The 17,820-nt window shown below is 43.3% G+C and overlaps 1 protein-coding gene and 1 pseudogene across 1 annotated transcript in view; one reads left to right on the top strand and one right to left on the bottom strand.

The window, feature by feature from the left end:
- Positions 1–3,397: 3,397 nt before the first annotated feature.
- rad54l (RAD54 like) overlaps positions 3,398–17,820 on the bottom strand; it is a 32,803-nt gene continuing 18,380 nt past the window's right edge. The window contains exons 12-18 of the mRNA XM_073476686.1: positions 16,850–16,980; positions 16,560–16,670; positions 9,755–9,878; positions 8,215–8,293; positions 7,964–8,143; positions 7,635–7,798; positions 3,398–3,718 (exon numbers count right to left, since the gene is read on the bottom strand). Of these exons, the coding sequence (XP_073332787.1) occupies positions 3,517–3,718; positions 7,635–7,798; positions 7,964–8,143; positions 8,215–8,293; positions 9,755–9,878; positions 16,560–16,670; positions 16,850–16,980 (991 nt within the window). The 3' untranslated portion in view covers positions 3,398–3,516. The remainder of the gene's footprint in view (positions 3,719–7,634; positions 7,799–7,963; positions 8,144–8,214; positions 8,294–9,754; positions 9,879–16,559; positions 16,671–16,849; positions 16,981–17,820) is intronic.
- Positions 11,205–16,322, top strand: LOC141004696 (uncharacterized; annotated as a pseudogene).

Below are 17,820 nucleotides of genomic sequence, written 5' to 3'. Positions count from 1 at the left end.
TCCACCACACGGCACTGTAACTCTGACTAAAGCAAGTCCCAAGTCATTTTTTCTTACGCAAGTCAGCCAGTAATTATATAACTGATATTTAGTCATACAAGTGTAATTAGAAACAAACAACACAGAAACAGTGAAACACTGACTACACCCAGACATGAACCTGACAACATCAACACAGACAAGTAATGAGTCCCCAGTCATTTCTTTACTATCAAGTTGCTGGTCATCAAAACAGTGAATCATGTCTGATGTCCAGCCAGAGTGGACCATCACCATCCTCTACTCACACCCAGCTGCCAGAGTAAACCACTCGGTGTAGACTAGTATCTTCTCCAGACATCCACCAGGTTCACCAACCTGCTGGCAGCATCCAGCACCATCTTCACTGCCAACTTGTGTCTGTATTTCAACTGCACAATTTATCACCATGGCAAGACATGGTTTCAATACAGATCAGCCCCTTCCTCTCTGCTCCACTTCCTTCTGTAGGGGAGACTGGGGATGGGATGGTTGTACTACTGTTTGTCTCAGCGCCACATAGAACTGTTTGTCTGCTCCGAATGCCACTGTTTCAAACTACTCAACTATATCACAGAATTCATTCACAGATGTCAAATACAGTACAAGGATTTCCATCTGTTCAACCTGCCCCACCTCTTGTGCAGTTAAGACCCCAACTGATATCACACCACAAAACAGGAATGTGACTGACTCAATCACTACCCATTATGCTGTTCTCAGCGCACGACTGAGCTATTGTTGTACTCTACACAGTAACACTGGAAGTCAACCTTCTCCACCTAACAGAAGCTAAAACTTGTACACATAACCAGCTGATACATACAGCAGCAGTTCCTCCTCAGGTCTGCACCAGTCAGATGCTTGGAGCCAAAATACAAGTGTGCTGCCTCAGTCACACACCCACTTCTGAATGAATCAGTTTTTATTTCATTTGACATTTTAAGGCTTCACAGAGAACAGAGAACAACACAATTTCAGCTAGGCACCGAGTCAATTCCATAATTTGACTCCCAAAACTGAAACACATCTGTATTTTACATTGGTTCTCACGTTTCAAAAATAAACATCCCTCTTAAATTATAATTTCCTTCTCCTATTTCCAGTGTTTTTAAAAACACGATGTCTAGAAATGTTAAGGTGTAGGAGCTTATAAAAACTTGATTAGTAGATTCACGATAACCAGCTTTATGTATTATTCTGATTATTCTAAGAGCTCTTGTCTGAAGACGAATGATAGGGTCTAAATTTGTTTTGTATGCATTTCCTCAAATTTCAGCACAGTAAGACATATATGGCATCACAAGTGAACAGTACAATATATACAGATGTTTTATAAAGAACAGCAATAGATTTAGATCATTTCTGTTTAATATGTTCTGTGTGGCTTCCAACACAGTTTATGATCTATAATCACTCCCAAAAATGTTGTTTCATATACTCATCCAATTCAGTTCACACTTCCTGTTGCTGTGCATTAGACTTGTTGACTGCTGAGTCAACACATGCAGCTGTCTCCATACTGCTCTGAGTCATTTTCCTGCAGTATCAATGTCACATGTATGTCACATGACACTGTGATTTTGTTCTTCTGTTCATCTGCGACATCTACTGCATGTCTGTCCATCCCACTGCTCACTGAGGCAAAATTAAACTGATTTGTATTATTTGGCTACACACATTACTGCCCCCGCCTCACCTAATGCAGGTACCACACACCCGTCAGTTTCTCTCACCCGTTGTGTTGGCAGGCTGAAAAGCGGGTGATTTCTCATTAGTTTTAGTTGTACTGCTTTTTAAAAAAGGAGAAACGGCCAGCTTTAGATCAGCTACCAGAATGTCGAAGGAAATACAAATGGAATCAAGATTACTCTAATTCAAAGCAATAAGTGACAATAAGGTCACTCACTGAGGCTGAGCAATAGAATTTAAGTCAGTAGGTATATTTATAAATAATGATAATAATAAAATCAGTATATTAGCGATGATGTGTAAAATTGGTGAGAGTAATAATAATATTATTACTGATCGTCATCATCAGGTGATCAGGTAGTGTTGAAATGAACTGAAGCCAAGTCACTAGCTGCTTTCAAAATGAAATCCTTGTCCTACTCCTCTTCTGAGTTAGGAGCTGTCTGATCTCTGAATGTTTCAGTTTTGTCCTGTTTATTTTGTAATGTAGTGTCTCAATGATGCAAGTTGTTACACTGTGAGTTTTTTTGTGAGATGTTACATGTGAGATAGTCATGATGCACTGTCACAAATGTAAAGACCTCAGGAACAATAGCTGCTGTACTCCAGTATTTTCTAAACTAAGTGGTGCTGTTACAATCATTCCATGCTTCCTCTACTGCCTCCGTTCTGTCATTTCATTTCATTTCTCTTCACTCTCTGCGCATCTTCTGCATGTCCCAGACTCCGCTCTGATCTTCATCACCTTCATTTCATGAATTCTTTGTGGACACTTGGATGATTTCCCTCGTGTGTCCGATTCTTTTTAATGTTGAATTGCAGCCAGGCAGAGCATTATTGCCACCACCTGTCTTGTTAGTGTGGTGGGGTATACTCCCCTAGCAGAGCACGGTGTAATGTTGGTGAGTGCACCCTTGAATCAACTCCTCCGGCAACAAATTCCCTAATCAGGGCCAAGCTATAAGGCACCTGTGTGCCATTGTTCTGCCTCTGCTTCCTGCTCTCTGTCCCTGCTGTGGCTGGCAGTGTTTGGTGTCCCAGGTATGCTGGAAAAGCCATTTTTAATGCATATTCCCACCTGAAATGTATATTGTGAAGATGGTTGAAAGTCCACATGCAGAGAATGATGACAGGATCCATGAATCCAGTCTGATCCTAATTATCAGGCACTCTTCTTCATCTTTTAGTTTGGCAAGTTCAAATAAAAGGGTTAGGGTAAAACAAGTGACGACTCTGAAACTCAGAGCTCACGCGTGTCCTAAGGACTCTGTAAGGACACTCCCACACAGAGTTTAAAAGCCTGCAACTCCCCTCCAGTTAGTTTGAACTGAAGAAGCCTCTTGGATGAGACGTGAAACATCTTCAAGAAATTAAAACAAGTCCAGTTGCTTACAATATAGCACTTTGATCTAATCATGTATCACACCTCCTCCTCCATGATGGCAGATTAGAACAGCTAATAGACATATACATGGATTTGTGACGTGGCTGGACAACACATACAAACTAGTTCTGGACCTTACACCTTAAAACCAACTGTCACACAGGACTATTAATAACAGGACATAATAGGTCTGGCCCACCAGTTTGGCTGTCACACTGAATCAATGTTAACATATTTTGCCCCTAGTGCAATGACTGTATTCATGTAAAGACATCATTTCAATCATGATGGATAGATCACCAATCAATTGTTCTCCTTTATTTTTTCTATATATAAAAAAATCAACAGAAATCTCAACAACCAATAAATATCAGTATATATACATAACATGTGGCGAGAGAGAGTCTGGTGCATCCCTGCTGTTACACTACACCCTTCTGGTCCTCGTGGGAGCGTTGGTGGAAGACAAAAGAGACAGCAGCGTCCCAGGAGGCTTTCAACACCTGGTCCCTCAGGCCCTTCTTGTCAAAGCAGTGGTTCCACTGGGAAAGGTCACTGGTACAGTCAAAGTTGTCTGCAGGAGGCCAGACCTCCCTGCCATTCACACAGCGGCGACAGCGAAACCTGATAATAGCACAGGAGGGAGGAGGAGAGCCTGATCAATACATACGTTAAGTATACACATTTTTATGTAAGGCAAGGCAAGGCACATTTATTTGTATAGCACAATTCAGACACAAGGCAACTCAAAGTGCTTTACAGGGGCATAAAATTACATTAACAGACATTAAAAATTGCATTTAAAATACATTAAAAACAAGTAGGAAGACGTGAAGAAACAAAACAAAACAAGAAATAGGAAAGTAAGCAAAAATAGAATAGGCTTTAAAGAGACAAGACTAATGAATAAAAGTCACAGTGCAGTGCAAAGCCTTGAAATTGCTTCAGTGAAAAGCAATGGCAAAGATCTTCAGACTTGATTTAAAAGAGGTGAGAGTCGGAGCAGACCTACAGTTTTCTGGGAGTTTTGACTCTAGGGACTGAAAGCAGTTCAGAACGTGAAACAGATCAGAAATGTATTTTGGCCCGAAACCATTCAGTGCTTTATAAACCAACAGCGGGATTTGGAAATCTATTCTTTGACAGACAGAAAGCCAGTGTAAAGATCTGAGAACTGGAGTGATGTGATTTACTTTATTGGTTCTTGTTAGGACTCGAGCAGCAGCGTTCTGAATCAGCTGCAGCTGTCTGATGGATTTTTTAGAGAGTCCTCTAAAGACACTGTTACAGTAGTCGAGTCTGATGAAGATAAATGCATGGTCAAGTTTTTCCAAGTCCTGCTGAGCCATACGTCCTTTAATCCTTGATATATTCTTAAGGTGATAGTAGGCTGACTTTGACTTCGTGTGGCTGTGGAAATTCAGGTCGGAGTCCATGATCACACCGAGGTTTCTGCCTTGGATTGTAGTTTTCAATATTACAGATTGAAGCTGGGCAGAGATTGTTAGTCGTTCTTCCTTGGCTCCAAAAACAATTATATCATATCTTATCTCTTATATATCTTGTCTTATCTTTGTTTAACTGAAGTAAACTATATTATAGGACTATATATGGGATTATAGTCCCCTGGTGATATGGTTATGGTCATTTGTGTGTCTTCTGCATAAGTATAGTAATGTATTTGGTTGTTTTCCATTATCTGAGCAAGAGGAAGCATGTAAATTTTGAATAGCAGAGGCCCCAGAATGGAGCCCTGGGGTACTCTGCTTGTCATTTTCATCTGCTCAGATGTGTAAATACCTATAGACACGAAGTAGTCTCTATCATTTAGATAGGATTTAAACCAATTTAGTGCTGTACCAGAAAGTCCCACCCAGTTTTCCTAGTCAGTCCAGTAGTATATTGTGGTCGACCGTGTCAAACACAGCACTGAGATCCAGTAATACTAAGACTGAGATTTTGACACTGTCTGTGTTTAAATGAATGTCATTGAGGACCTTGACTAGAGCAATCTCACTGCTGTGGTCGAAATCCCGACTGGAAGACGTTATTATTTAGAGGTCGACCGATTAATCGGTTTGGCCGATTAATCTGCGCCGATAGGACGTTTTACAAACTATCGGAATCGGCGGAACTTGGCTCCGATAGTGGCCGATGGCTGCAGTTTTTTCCACAGCGCAATAAACTGCTTCTTCCCTGCGCTGCTCTCTGTCTCTCTAAAAAAAAAAAAAGCTCCCTGTCGCTCTGATCACTGAGGGGTGGGGCTGCTCTTCACACAGAGAGAGCATGGGAGAGAGAGAGACGGGTGTATGCAGCGGCAGCAGCGAGAGGAGAGAAGTGAAGAAGATAACTCGAGACGACGACACGTGTTATTGTAAGCGCAATAAAACCTTCACGAGTTGAAAGTCAACAATCATAACCTCCTTGGCGGAGGCAATAAGTACCACTTGTTCAACAAGCATAAACGTGCATCATATTTCAGCATAAACAGCGACATTTCCACTGGCATGTTTTAGCCTACATGACCGCAGTGCTTGTTAAGCTAACAATTAACAGCTTGTTAAGAACACGCTAAAATGAAAGCTGTCTGTGTGTAGTCTGTTCATCTTAGTTTGCCATGAATCTTAAAATTTGGCAATTTCTTGTAAACTTTAGCTGCTGGCTGAGACAAACCAGCCCCCCCCCCCCTCGATTTGTTTCCAGATATTACTGAGTTTATATAGTGACTTTGCTGTTGTAAACTTTACTGTTGCTGCAGTGGAAACAATATGTAGTTATATTTGAAATATAAATGAATTCCTGTTCTGAATTTATTCTTTTAAAAAAAGACAATTAAAAAAACAAACCATTCTTTAGTATTGATAAAGAACAGGACTGTTAAGAGTATGGATAAGATAAAGATAAAATCCTAACATACCATCCCTATAGCTGGTTAGTGGTTACAGCCTGACTATGGGAGGATGAGAAAATCACAGTTCAAATCCCTTCACTATACGCCTTGTTTAACCAGTGTTATTTTGTGATTATTATTTTTTATGGCACACAGTGCCATCACTCACAAAAATGTGAAGGATCACTTTATTTCCCCCCATATTAAAGTGCAACTTAAATCATCCATGTAGATTTGAATAGATATTGAATGCATACAAGTTTAAATTAAATATATTAATATTATGTAATATTAATTACATATTAATCACATATAATAACATATAGCTAATAGCTTGTCAGATTGTTCATTTCCAAAAGTGTTAAATTTTTTCGCGGGGGGGGGGGGGGGGGGGGGGTTGGGGGGAGTGATATCGGCCGATTAATCGGCTATCAGCTTTTTCCTGCTCCAAACTATCGTGATTATATCGGCCTTTAAAAATCCACTATCGGTCGACCTCTATTATTATTATTAGATAATTGTTCATTATTCAGTGATTTCACTGAAAATGATCTTCTGAAAATCGTCCACGGTAAAGGGAGGCCTATTGATACTAGTTAGCTTTAGCTGCTAGCAGGCTTGAGCTGATTCAGAGGCAACGTTCAGAAAGTACTGAAGGAAAAATGTTGAAATAAGGCAGCAGCCTGCTTTATCTACAATTATTTATAGTCCCAGTGGTTTCTAAATATCTAGGAGTCGCTGCTTGTAATCTCTCAGTGAAGAAAAAAGAATAACACTGGGAATAATGCAAGCAGAAGCCAGAGCAAGCAGAAAGGTGTCCCAAGCAGATACAGGAAGCAATGAAAGATACAATAAAAAACACTGGGGCCAGGTGTATAAATAATGGCAATCAGTACTCATATGGGAATGTTTCAGGCGCACCAGCGCACACCAGCACACACTTGTTATACTGGAGCCATCAGCAGGCGATATGCCAGGGTGCAGATGTAATATCATGTGAGAGACGTCATCCAATAATAAAACACTCGCCTCATCATCATACTCTCTTAATAACCATTTAATGTCCACAGTGGAATTCAATAATCTCCTTCACAGGACTTAAAGGGGCACTCTGTAGTTTTGGAGAAGAAATTCAAACTCAGAATGTTAATATTCACAGCATCAAGGAGGTTATAATCCAAACTCAGATATATGCATCTTTTCCATAAGTGAATAAACAAGCTGTTCTTAGAGGAAAATAAGGTCCCAGGACACTGTTTGAAACTAGAAAGGTGGCAGGGTCCACCACATATAAATATATTATCTCACATTTTTAAAACAAAATGACTTGAAAAGTTTGACACTGCAGAGCTGACGTCCTCCTGTCAGATAGCAGCTAAGAAAACAACTCATTCCTCAGTGACAGTAGTCATATCAGAGGACCTCTCTATTGTTACATACAGTTATTTACTGTCAGTAGTTACCACCACAAGTAAATTCTCAACCTGTGGGAAACACTGTAGGGTTTATTTTGCTAATATCAAACTGAGCATCAGCATTAAATGTCTGATTTAAAAGGACTTCTTTAAAATGTATAACCCTCATTAAAACTAGAATTAGATTTAAATAATTACACATGAATGAGTTTTATGAGACAGCTTTGGTGATTACTTGTCATGTGTGTCGCTGGTGGTTTCCTTGTTGAGAACGAAGAGTTCTCGGAGTTCGCCCAGAGAGAAGTGACGCTCCACATCCTGCTCCTCATCCACCACACAGCTGCTCAGGGCTTTCTTATGGGCCTGCCTCTGCAGGATCTTCTCCTCGATTGTCCCCGTCTGCCAGCACACAAACACACAGGTCACAAGTCTGACACATCCATTACAAAGTTCCAAGCTTTGGTCAATGATTGTATCAGTAAGAAAAACATAATTTCTGCAACAGACAATAAGTCTGATGGCTCTAATAGTATGTCCGCATCTGATGAGCTGTGTTGAACTGACAGAAAGCAGCCTGTAGATGTAGCATGTCTTCTTCTGGCCATCTCTCCACACCCGGGCCATTGCCTGCTCGTCATTGGCTGGGTTCCAGTCAGGATCAAACATAACCAAGCGATTAGCACCAATCAGGTTCAGGCCACATCCACCAGCTTTACTGCTCAGCATGAAGATGAACTCTGGGTTCTGGGAGAGAACAGATGGATTTAGATGCTTTACAAAGCTCACAGTGTGGTTTCAAACCATTTCCTACTTACAGATGGACTGTTGAATCTTTCCACAATCTTGGCCCTTTTCTTGATGGACATTGTGCCATCCAGTCGAACATAGAGATATCTGTAAAACATCAGGAGGAGGGTTGTTGCTCACTTTCAACAAAGGGGGGGGTGGGGTGGGGGGGTGCCTGGGCTCCACTAGGTGGGTCCGGGGGAAGAAAATTTTGAACATTTGCAATCTAAATGAATCAATCTGGTGCACTTTGAGAGTATCAATCACGTATCACATCAAGAAGTTGGAATGACAATTTCAAGGTTTTTAATAATGAAATATGAGCAGTTCACCAAAAAAATGAAAATTTTATCATCAGTTACTATAAAACTGTAGTTGTTTTGCAGCATTTTGCAGCAAATTCTGTTTTTGAGATAGAAATCTGATATTTCCCAAACATCATCTACCATGACTCCAACATTTTGTCAAATTTACATTCATAGAAAAGGTGGCCTTTTTTTAGCTTTTCAGCCAGCTGTCTCTTGAACTCGGGGGCAAGGCCGCGTGTTTTTAAGTAACTAGCGTGGTTGTTGGAAACCGATAATTTAGCCAACGCATTTTTGTCTTCCGCTAACTTCTTGCACAGCTCCACAAGTGGCCGGGCCATTGTGAACGAGAGATCATGTTCAGCTATAAACGCAGTCATACGAATTTTCTGTTCACACACACGGTCGGTCATAGATATAGCTGTGGTACCTGTAGCCGTCGCTCCCAGTAAGGTGTGGTAGTATGTGGGAGAGAGCACGCACGGACGCTATGTGACGCTATGTGACGCTATGTGACCCGGGTCTGAAGCATGACGAGCTAATACTTTTTTCCCGCTGCTGCCATACACTAGTTTTCTGGAGCACGGTACACAAAAACAAGCTCCTGGCTCCTTCAGTTTTTGACACCAGCTACCGCGAGGCTTTCCATCTGCTCCGGCCTCCTCTATCCAACCCCAGCGCCACTTACTTTTCACTCCCGCTTCCCATCTCGAGGTTTCTTCGCCTGGTTTAATATACCTGGCATCCATGCTAGCAGTATACAGTAAACCAGCTCCTCACCGCTCGCTAACGTTGTCCGAGGTGCCTGAAAACTTAAGGCTCGCACTACTCTGCCTCTGATTGGCTAGAACTCCTTGGTTACCTTGAGTACCATTGGTAGTTGGAACTATCACTTTAAACGACTGGTTACAGTTTGTTTTTTTTAATCATGTTGCTGTGGCAACATGATTTAAAAAAAAAAAATTAAAAAAAACTTCACCAAAATATTCCTACGCCGGATTTCTGGCACCGTGCCGGAGGTCTTCAAGCCCTGCACATTTATTTGAGACTAAACACGACCACACATTTTCATCGGTCATGGAGGAATGAACTCCTGGGCGTGACCTAAACAAAATGTGATGACACAGCATGAGTTTCTGGCCTGTAGAGGTGTGACTCACTGTGGTGAAAACAAAATACTGCACCTCAATAAACAGCAGTACAACCACATCTCATATCACAACAACTGAGTACATTAAATAAAAGAATGTCTCTTAACAGGTACCTTCTAGATCTGCACAGCTTTTCAAAGAGGTCCAGCGTTTGAGTGTAGTTGGAGACGAGCACCACCTTGTCACTAGTTGTACTTCTCGTCATTGCCAGGATGTAGTCGAGAACAAGCATTTTACCTGGAACAAATCAAACAACTTCTTGATGAGAAACAGAGAGATGACACACAATCATCAAACCTGGAAGAACTACAGCAGAAACAAGCTGTTAGTTGCTCATTCACACACCAGGCAGCCTGCTGCTGCTGCCAAGGAGACAGATGAGAGTGCTGACACTGAACCAAACCAACTGAAAAGCCACTGATCATCTCCACAGAGCTGCAGCACATAGCAGAGTCCTGTCTGCATTTGTCACCATGAGCCACACCTTCACATTCATGTAGTCATGTGATCTGTTCTTATATTGATCCTAGGAGACATTTAGCCAGTGAGCAAACTGCTGAAGGGGACACTTTGCCTCTCATATACTACGAGACATGCTGTATGTGCATGTATTTGGAGAGAGAAAGAGAAGGAAGAGCCTGTGTGCTGTGACACAACAAACACTACAGCAGGTCGTGGTTAAACGGCAACCCCACCAGTTTTCACATTTACAGTGTGTTTTACAGGTCCTGGGGAGTACCACTGCATACGGTACAAAGTAGTTTAAAGCCTTTAGTGGCTCCAGGAAAGCTGTGTGTAATCGAATAACCTGCCTCTAGTGATGTCACTCAGTGGCAGAGTTGCATTTAGGGTAATTTAGTCACCATGTTTTGAAAAAGAAAAAGAATGCGTGGAATAAAAGGTGATCTTTCAGATTCCTTTTTTTTTAAACTGTCGTTAATGAGTGCAGTGAGAACAGTGTTATAGGAGTGCAATGATGGACCAGTGGACTGCTTTAAAAACTCACTAAGGCTGCTCGCTTGTTAATATCTTTCCATCCGTCTCTGTCAAGCAGCGCCCAAAGATCATTCAGTTGGTGTCAAGTTTGAAGGAGAGACTTAAGTTAAAGATATTAAAAAAAGTAGTAGCAAATTGTGGCTTCTGCGTGGTCTGAGCCTGTCAGCTTCCTGATTGGTACTGAGCATGTGCAACAAAAAACAATGTGTCTAATTGAGATTATTATTGATCAAGACTTTTTAAAACAGGTTTAACGTCCTCTGGATGTATTCTGATGAGGTATATGATCTGCTGCTTTCTACTGTTCCATTTTTCCAGTGCGTCCGTGATGACAAACAGGACACACAAAAAAAAAGAAACACAAAGCCATACTCGTCCACTGGCAGTGTGAGTTAATTTCTGATTATTAGCAGGTTTACTAGTGTTTTAAAAAAACACGTATACATGCTAATTTCAGTGTAACAGTGGTATAATATTGATAAATCCTTTAAGTTGAGCTGTTTGTTTTTAAACCTTTGACAGGCTGTACAGGAGTCACAAACAATGACTGATCCCCTCTATGTAATGATGATACAAGCAGTACCACTGATCAGAGCCACAGGTTACCTCCTGGTTATTGTACCTCTATTGTACTTTTTTTGATGTAGACACTAGCCCCATTCACACTGCCCTTTAAGTGCAGGGATCCTGCTGCAATTCTCCGCATTGTCCTGTGTGTGAAAGTTTCAGATGCAGTGAGGGGGGTAGTATCAGAGGCGCAGCAGAGGCGAGCCGGCATCTGTGTGAATGGATAAGCCGGAGCTAAGAGATAAGCAGAGCGGGGGCGCGTCGATCTGACTGTCTGATAACTAAACAGATCCTTCACTCATCAAATAACAGAGAAATGGCCCACAAAGCAACATTACAGGACCAAACAACAGTAATGTGTTAACTGGTAGTGTTACTGGTAGCTGGTGAGTAAGGAGAAATTGTAGATTGTGTTTAGGCATTCTGTGAGGAAAGTTAGTTAAAATATTTAATTTTGTCTAGATACTTTTTGCGTGAATTGTTGTGAAACTGTTTGACGCTGAGTAGCTATCAGTGGGTGTCTGCCAAGTCAGGTGTGGTGAATAGGCTTGATTGCAGGGCGGAGCTAAGCTTGCATGAGGTAAATCTAGCACATATGGGCTAGTCACTACAGCGTCAGCTGCAGCGTCAGGACAGCCGAACAAAGACTTAGGGAGTCTCTCTGCGGGAGTCCAAGCAACCCACTGTCCACCACAGATCGAAGCCATGAGTCCCTGCCAATCCCAGTCAGGACATCTAACCGGAGAAGATTTCACCGGAGACCCACTGCTCGAGGATGTAACCCAGCCAATCTCTGTTACCCAACATTTTTCACCTGTACTGAAGTACTAGGGGGACTATGGAATTGCCAGTCTGCAGTCAAGAAGGTGGACACCATTTCAGCCTATGCCTCCCTGCAGACTCTCCACTTCCTGGCCCTTAAGGAGACCTGGATCACTCCAGAAAACACTGCCACTCCAGCGGCCCTCTCAACTGCCTACTCATTCTCACACTCCCCGAGACAAACCGGTCGAGGAGGAGGAACTAGACTCCTCATCTCACTCACGTGGTCCTACCAGGTCCTTACCCTTGACCACCTAGCCAGATCTGCATTTCCATGCCGTCTGTCACCCTTCCTTTCAAGCTCAACATTGTGGTGATCTATGGCCCTCCCAGTCCTCTCCGTGACTTCTTTGACGAGATGGACGCCCTACTAAACTGCTCCCCTGACGATGGCACACCACTCGTCGTCCTGGGTGACTTCAACATCCCCCCAGAGAAGCTGCGCTCATATGAATTCATCAGCTTCTTCTCCACATTTGACCTCACCCTCTCCCCCTCTCCACCCACCCACCGGACCGGGAACCAACTTGACCTTGTCTTCACAAGGTCCTGTAGTACCTCGGCACTCTCTGTTACCCCGCTCGCTGTGTCCGACCACCACTTTGTCGCTTTCTCTCTCCCCTTGAAGTCCATCGCTTTCCTCGCCCCTACAACTCGCACGGTCACCACCTGTCGCAACCTGAAATCCCTCTCTCCCTCCACTCTCTCCTCAACTGTTCTTTCCTCACTACCATCCACGGAACAATTCTCGCTAATGTCCACCGAGGAAGCCTCCTCCACTCTGTTGTCCTCCCTCTCCTCCTCTTTAAACATTTTCTGTCCCCTCACCTCCTGACCAGCATGATCATCTCCCCCTCCTCCCTGGCTGTCTGAATCGCTGCGAACCAACATATCGGTGATACGAGCAGCAGAGAGAAAATGGAAAAAAATCACATCATCCTGATGACCTTGCTCACTACCACCACCTCCTCTCTGACTTCACATCAACTATTTCAGCAGCCAAATCTGCCTTCTACCTGGCAAAGATCAACTCCTCTGCCTCCAACCCCAGGAAACTATTCTCCATGTTCTCTTCCCTCCTCACCCCTCCCCCTCCCTCACTACTGATGACTTTGCAACTTACTTTATCAAGAAAGTAAAAGACAGCAGCTCCTCATTTACTCCTATGCCCTTCCAGAAAGCACCTCCCCCAACCCTCACCTATGACAGCCTTACCTGCTTCAGCCCTCTCTCCTCTGAAGATGTTCACACGCTAGTGACGTCTCACCGTGCCACCGCCTGTTCCCTCGACCCGATTCCCTCCTCTCTTCTCCAAGACATCTCACACGACATCTTGCCTTTCCTCACCACCCTCCTCCCTCAGTTCAGGCCGTATTCCAGCTCCTTTCAAGACAGCTACAGTAAAGCCACTCCTAAAGAAACTCACCCTAGACTCAGCTGACATCCGCAACTACAGACCTGTATCTCTTCTGTCATTCCTCTCTAAAACCCTGGAACGTGCCGTCTTCTAGGGCTGCCCGATAAATCGAATTTTCATCGTCATCGCGATATGAACATGTGCGATAAACACATCGCAAAAGACTGCCTGACACGCGATGAATAAGAAAAATCATTTTGTTTACATGCGCCATGCATGCACCGTGAGCATGCCAACATTTAGCCTATCAGACAGAGCCCTGGATACAAGGGCCAATCAGATGAAGCCCCAGGTAGCCGTTAGCTACCCTGACAAAATTAAGCGGCATCAGTTTGGTGGTGATTGCCAGGTTATGATGGCTGAGGGAGGAGAAAAAAGCAATGAAAATGGTCGACGAAGGCCTTGTGGTGAAAAGAAACAGCACTTCTGCTATATGAACTTATTTTGGATTCAGGAGAGTTGACGTTGTAACGTGGGCTGGTGAAGGGGAAGGTGATGGTCCACTTTAGTGCGGTTGCTCTGGTTACTCAAGAGACGGCAGGCAACATGTGGGGGTTTCCGCACGGCACTTTTATTCATAACACTGACCATACCATGCCAGGTCTCTACGGCACTAATGTTACAGGCATACATGCAAATGAACACAGGCCGAGGTTCTTCTACCAACACTTCACAAAATAAAGACAAAATAAAAAGGGAAGTCTTCGCTCTGTTAGCGGTATCCTTTCTCATGAGGAGCGGAAGTACACCTGCTCTTCTTCATCATACAGGTTACATTACCCACTAAACAAAAGGAGGCGCCACCTAGTGCCACTACATTAAATAACTGACTGTTACAACGTGTTACAATGACAGGTACTGTGTGAGCACATCAGCACATCTGGGAATGTGGTAACAACCTAACAAAGTTAACATGCTGGTTTTCTTGGCCAAGAACTTGTGTTAAGGGAATAACTAAGGTTGTAATTTGCCCTAACGGGTAGATATTTTTTCCTGATTTTATTTTCTCTTGATTTAGTGGGCTGGCCCTACTCTATTTCAGTTTTGTCCCTCATACTATAGATCTCTGCACCTTGTTAGGCAGAGTCAAGGGCCTTGATGATTGTGATGAGAGACATTACAGTTAATTTAAAGTGCCATGTTTAATTTATATTTATTTAATTATTTAAGTTGTTTCCCCCTGGATGTTTTATTTATTTCAACTCTGCATGGTAAGAGATGTTTTGGTTGAGTTTGCAAGAAAATAGTTTAAAGGGAGCAGGGGAAATTAAACTTTAATTTCATATAGGTATAATGTCTTATTTAAATTAATGTTCTGCTTAATTGGTTGGGTATTCATGTGCAGTTTGTTCAATAAAAGCATGTTCGAAATAATTTATTTCATTCTTTATTCAGTGGACATTGGCTATTCAATGTTTGGGGTCTATGTTAGCAGTGTACCTATTAATGCGGAAACACTATTATTAACTGTATAGTTAATAATATGCAAACTTCAATATTTGTTTACTTATCGCAAGTTATATCGTCATCGCAATATTGAACAGTGTTATCGCACATCGCAGATTTTCCTCATATCGTGCAGGCCTACCGTCTACAACCAACTGTCCTCCTACCTTTCGCAAAACGAACTCCTTGACCCTAATCAGTCAGGCTTCACTCCACTGGGACGGCCCTCCTCATAGTGACTGAGTCGCTCCGTGCGGCCAAAGCCTCGTCCCACTCGTCAGTCCTCATTTTCCTTGACTTATCCTCTGCGTTTGATACAGTCAACCACCAAATCCTCCTCTCCACTCTGGCCGAACTTGGCATCGCTGACTCTGCTCTAATCTGGTTCACATCATACCTGACAAATTGCACCTTTCAGGTCATGTGGAATGGCTCCTTGTCCAAACCCTGCTTTCTGGAAACTGGTGTCCCTCAAGGCTCAGTACTAGGACCGCTTCTGTTTTCAATATACACTACATCACTAGGCTCTGCAATCACATCACATGGATTCTCTTACCACTGTTATGCTTATGACACCCAACTGTTCCTCTCCTTTCGCCCATCCTCAAATACCCATGCTGCCACGCGCATCTCGGAATGTCTGGCAGACATCTCCGCTTGGACTTCACATCATTTCAAGCTCAACCTTAGTAAAACTGAACTCCTCTTCATCCCGGGGAAAGACTGCCCTCACATGGACCTGTCAGTCACTGTCGAGGACGTCATGGTATCGCCTTCATCGACTGTGAGGAACCTGGGCGTAATCCTCGACGACGGACTATCCTGCACCCCCAACATCACCACGTTGGCCCGATCCTGCAGATTTGCCCTCTACAACATCCGCAGGATCCGGTCTTTCCTCACAAAGGACACGACGCAACTCCTGGTCAAAACGCTGGTCATCTCCCACCTTGACTACTGCAACTCGCTCTTGGCTGGACTCCCAGCCTCTGCGACTAAACTGTTGCAACGTATCCAGAATGCTGCAGCGCGCCTCGTTTTCAATCTACCCAAATTCTCCCATGTAACCCCCCCCTCCTCCGTGACCTCCCCTGGCTTCCTGTTGCAGCCCGCATCAGATTCAAGACCATGGTGCTGGCCTTCAAGGCCAACAACGGAACTGCACCCATCTACCTCCAAACACTGGTCAGACCACACGCCCCAGCGCGAGCACTTTGCGCTCTACTACATCAGCTGGCCGGCTGGTACCGCCATCGCTAAGAGCAAACAAAGCCCGCCCAGCGAAGTCCCGACTCTTCTCTGCTCTGGCGCCCCAGTGGTGGAACGAACTCCCGACCAGTGTCAGGACAGCAGAGTCACTCGCCATCTTCCGCAAAAGACTCAAGACTCACTTGTTCAGACTTCACCAAAACAGCGTCTGTTCCCAGCAATAAACTTGAACTCACCATGTGTTTGTCTCCCTCCACTATCGTGTTGTTGTAGTTATTGTCTTGAAAAAAATTAACCGTGGAGAATTGGCGAACAACAAAGGCGGAGAATTGGCGAATTGGCGAACCTCCGATGTGGAGATAATGCAGAGTCTCTGTGTGAAAAGGGCTACTGAGTGAGCAGTATGTTTACCTGGGCAGCCCCATAGGAGCTGTGCTGGGCTGTGCTGGACATGTTCTTACCAGAGAGCTGAGGCTCCACAGCTTTAGTGCAGTAGCCAGGCGGAAACAGATCCAGCGCCCCCTCAAAGCCCTCCTCACCCTCCACACACTTCTCATAGATGAGAACTGGGTCTGGGACACACAACAGTAGTTAGCATTTCTACTACGTAGCACATGATTCTACATCAGATACTACTTTATGTAAGGCCAATACCATAAAAGACAACTAGTTAGACCTGCTTCAAGAAGACAGTCTTTCTCTTGAACACTATAATGTGTAAGAGTGTGTTCCATTTGGTGTAAGCACTTACGATTGCACAGCTTCTTGAGTGATGTGATGGAGGACAGGGAGGAGACACTTATTCTGCCCTCTTGTAGTGTCTCAATGGGTTTGGCCTGCCTCAGGAAGTGCTTATAGAGCTCTGTCTGCAGTGGAGTCAGTCTGCGGGGAAACATTCAGTATGTTTTAATCAAACATCTTTCCTCACAATGGTTCATCATTATAAGAAAATACTACAAGGTACAGTATTAGCTTGAGGGCAGAGGTGATGCTCTGACGATGTGTCTGTGGCCTTATTTCCAGATTGAAATCAAGATCAATGTATGCATGTCCGTCTTCTAAACTCGTGAATGGAGGATATTTGGCTGACAATATAAATAAACTAAAGCTTTATGGTAGAAAAACATGTTTCTAAACAAAGTAAGGAAATGAAGAAAGTATCCGACCTTAAAATCTGTATTCATGCCAACAATTAACAATTACAACAGACCAACATCACTTACAGTCGTGGTGAAAAGTTAACATACACTTCAATAATGAATTTATTATAGGTCTTCTGAGAACGTGACCAAATCTGCTCGGTCAAAAATAAACATACAGTAATTCTAATATTTGGTTAAATGTCTCTTGGCCATTTTCACCTCAGTTAGGTGCTTTTGATAGCCATCCATAAGCTTCTGGTCGTCCTCTGGCTGAATTTTTAACCAGTCCTCTTGACAGAATTGGTGAAGTTTAACTAAATTTGGTGGCTTCTGGCCCAGACTTGTTTCTTCAGCACAGTCCACATGTTCTCAATAGGGTTCAATTCAGGACTTTGGGAAGGCCATTCCAAAACCTCTATTCTAGCCTGATTTAGACATTCCTTTACCACTTCTGATGTGTGTTTGGTATCACTGTCCTGTTGGAACACCCAACTGCACCCAAGAGCCAATCTTCTGCTGATGATTTTAGGTTTTCCTGAAGAATTATTCCATTTACTTTCTTTAGAGCAGCAGATCCACT

The sequence above is a fragment of the Pagrus major genome, chromosome 11 (genome assembly GCF_040436345.1).
Source record: "Pagrus major chromosome 11, Pma_NU_1.0".
Classification (NCBI taxonomy): Eukaryota; Metazoa; Chordata; class Actinopteri; order Spariformes; family Sparidae; genus Pagrus; species Pagrus major.
The sequence above is the reverse complement of the archived record's forward strand: the minus strand, read 5'-3'. Positions and strand labels throughout refer to the sequence as shown.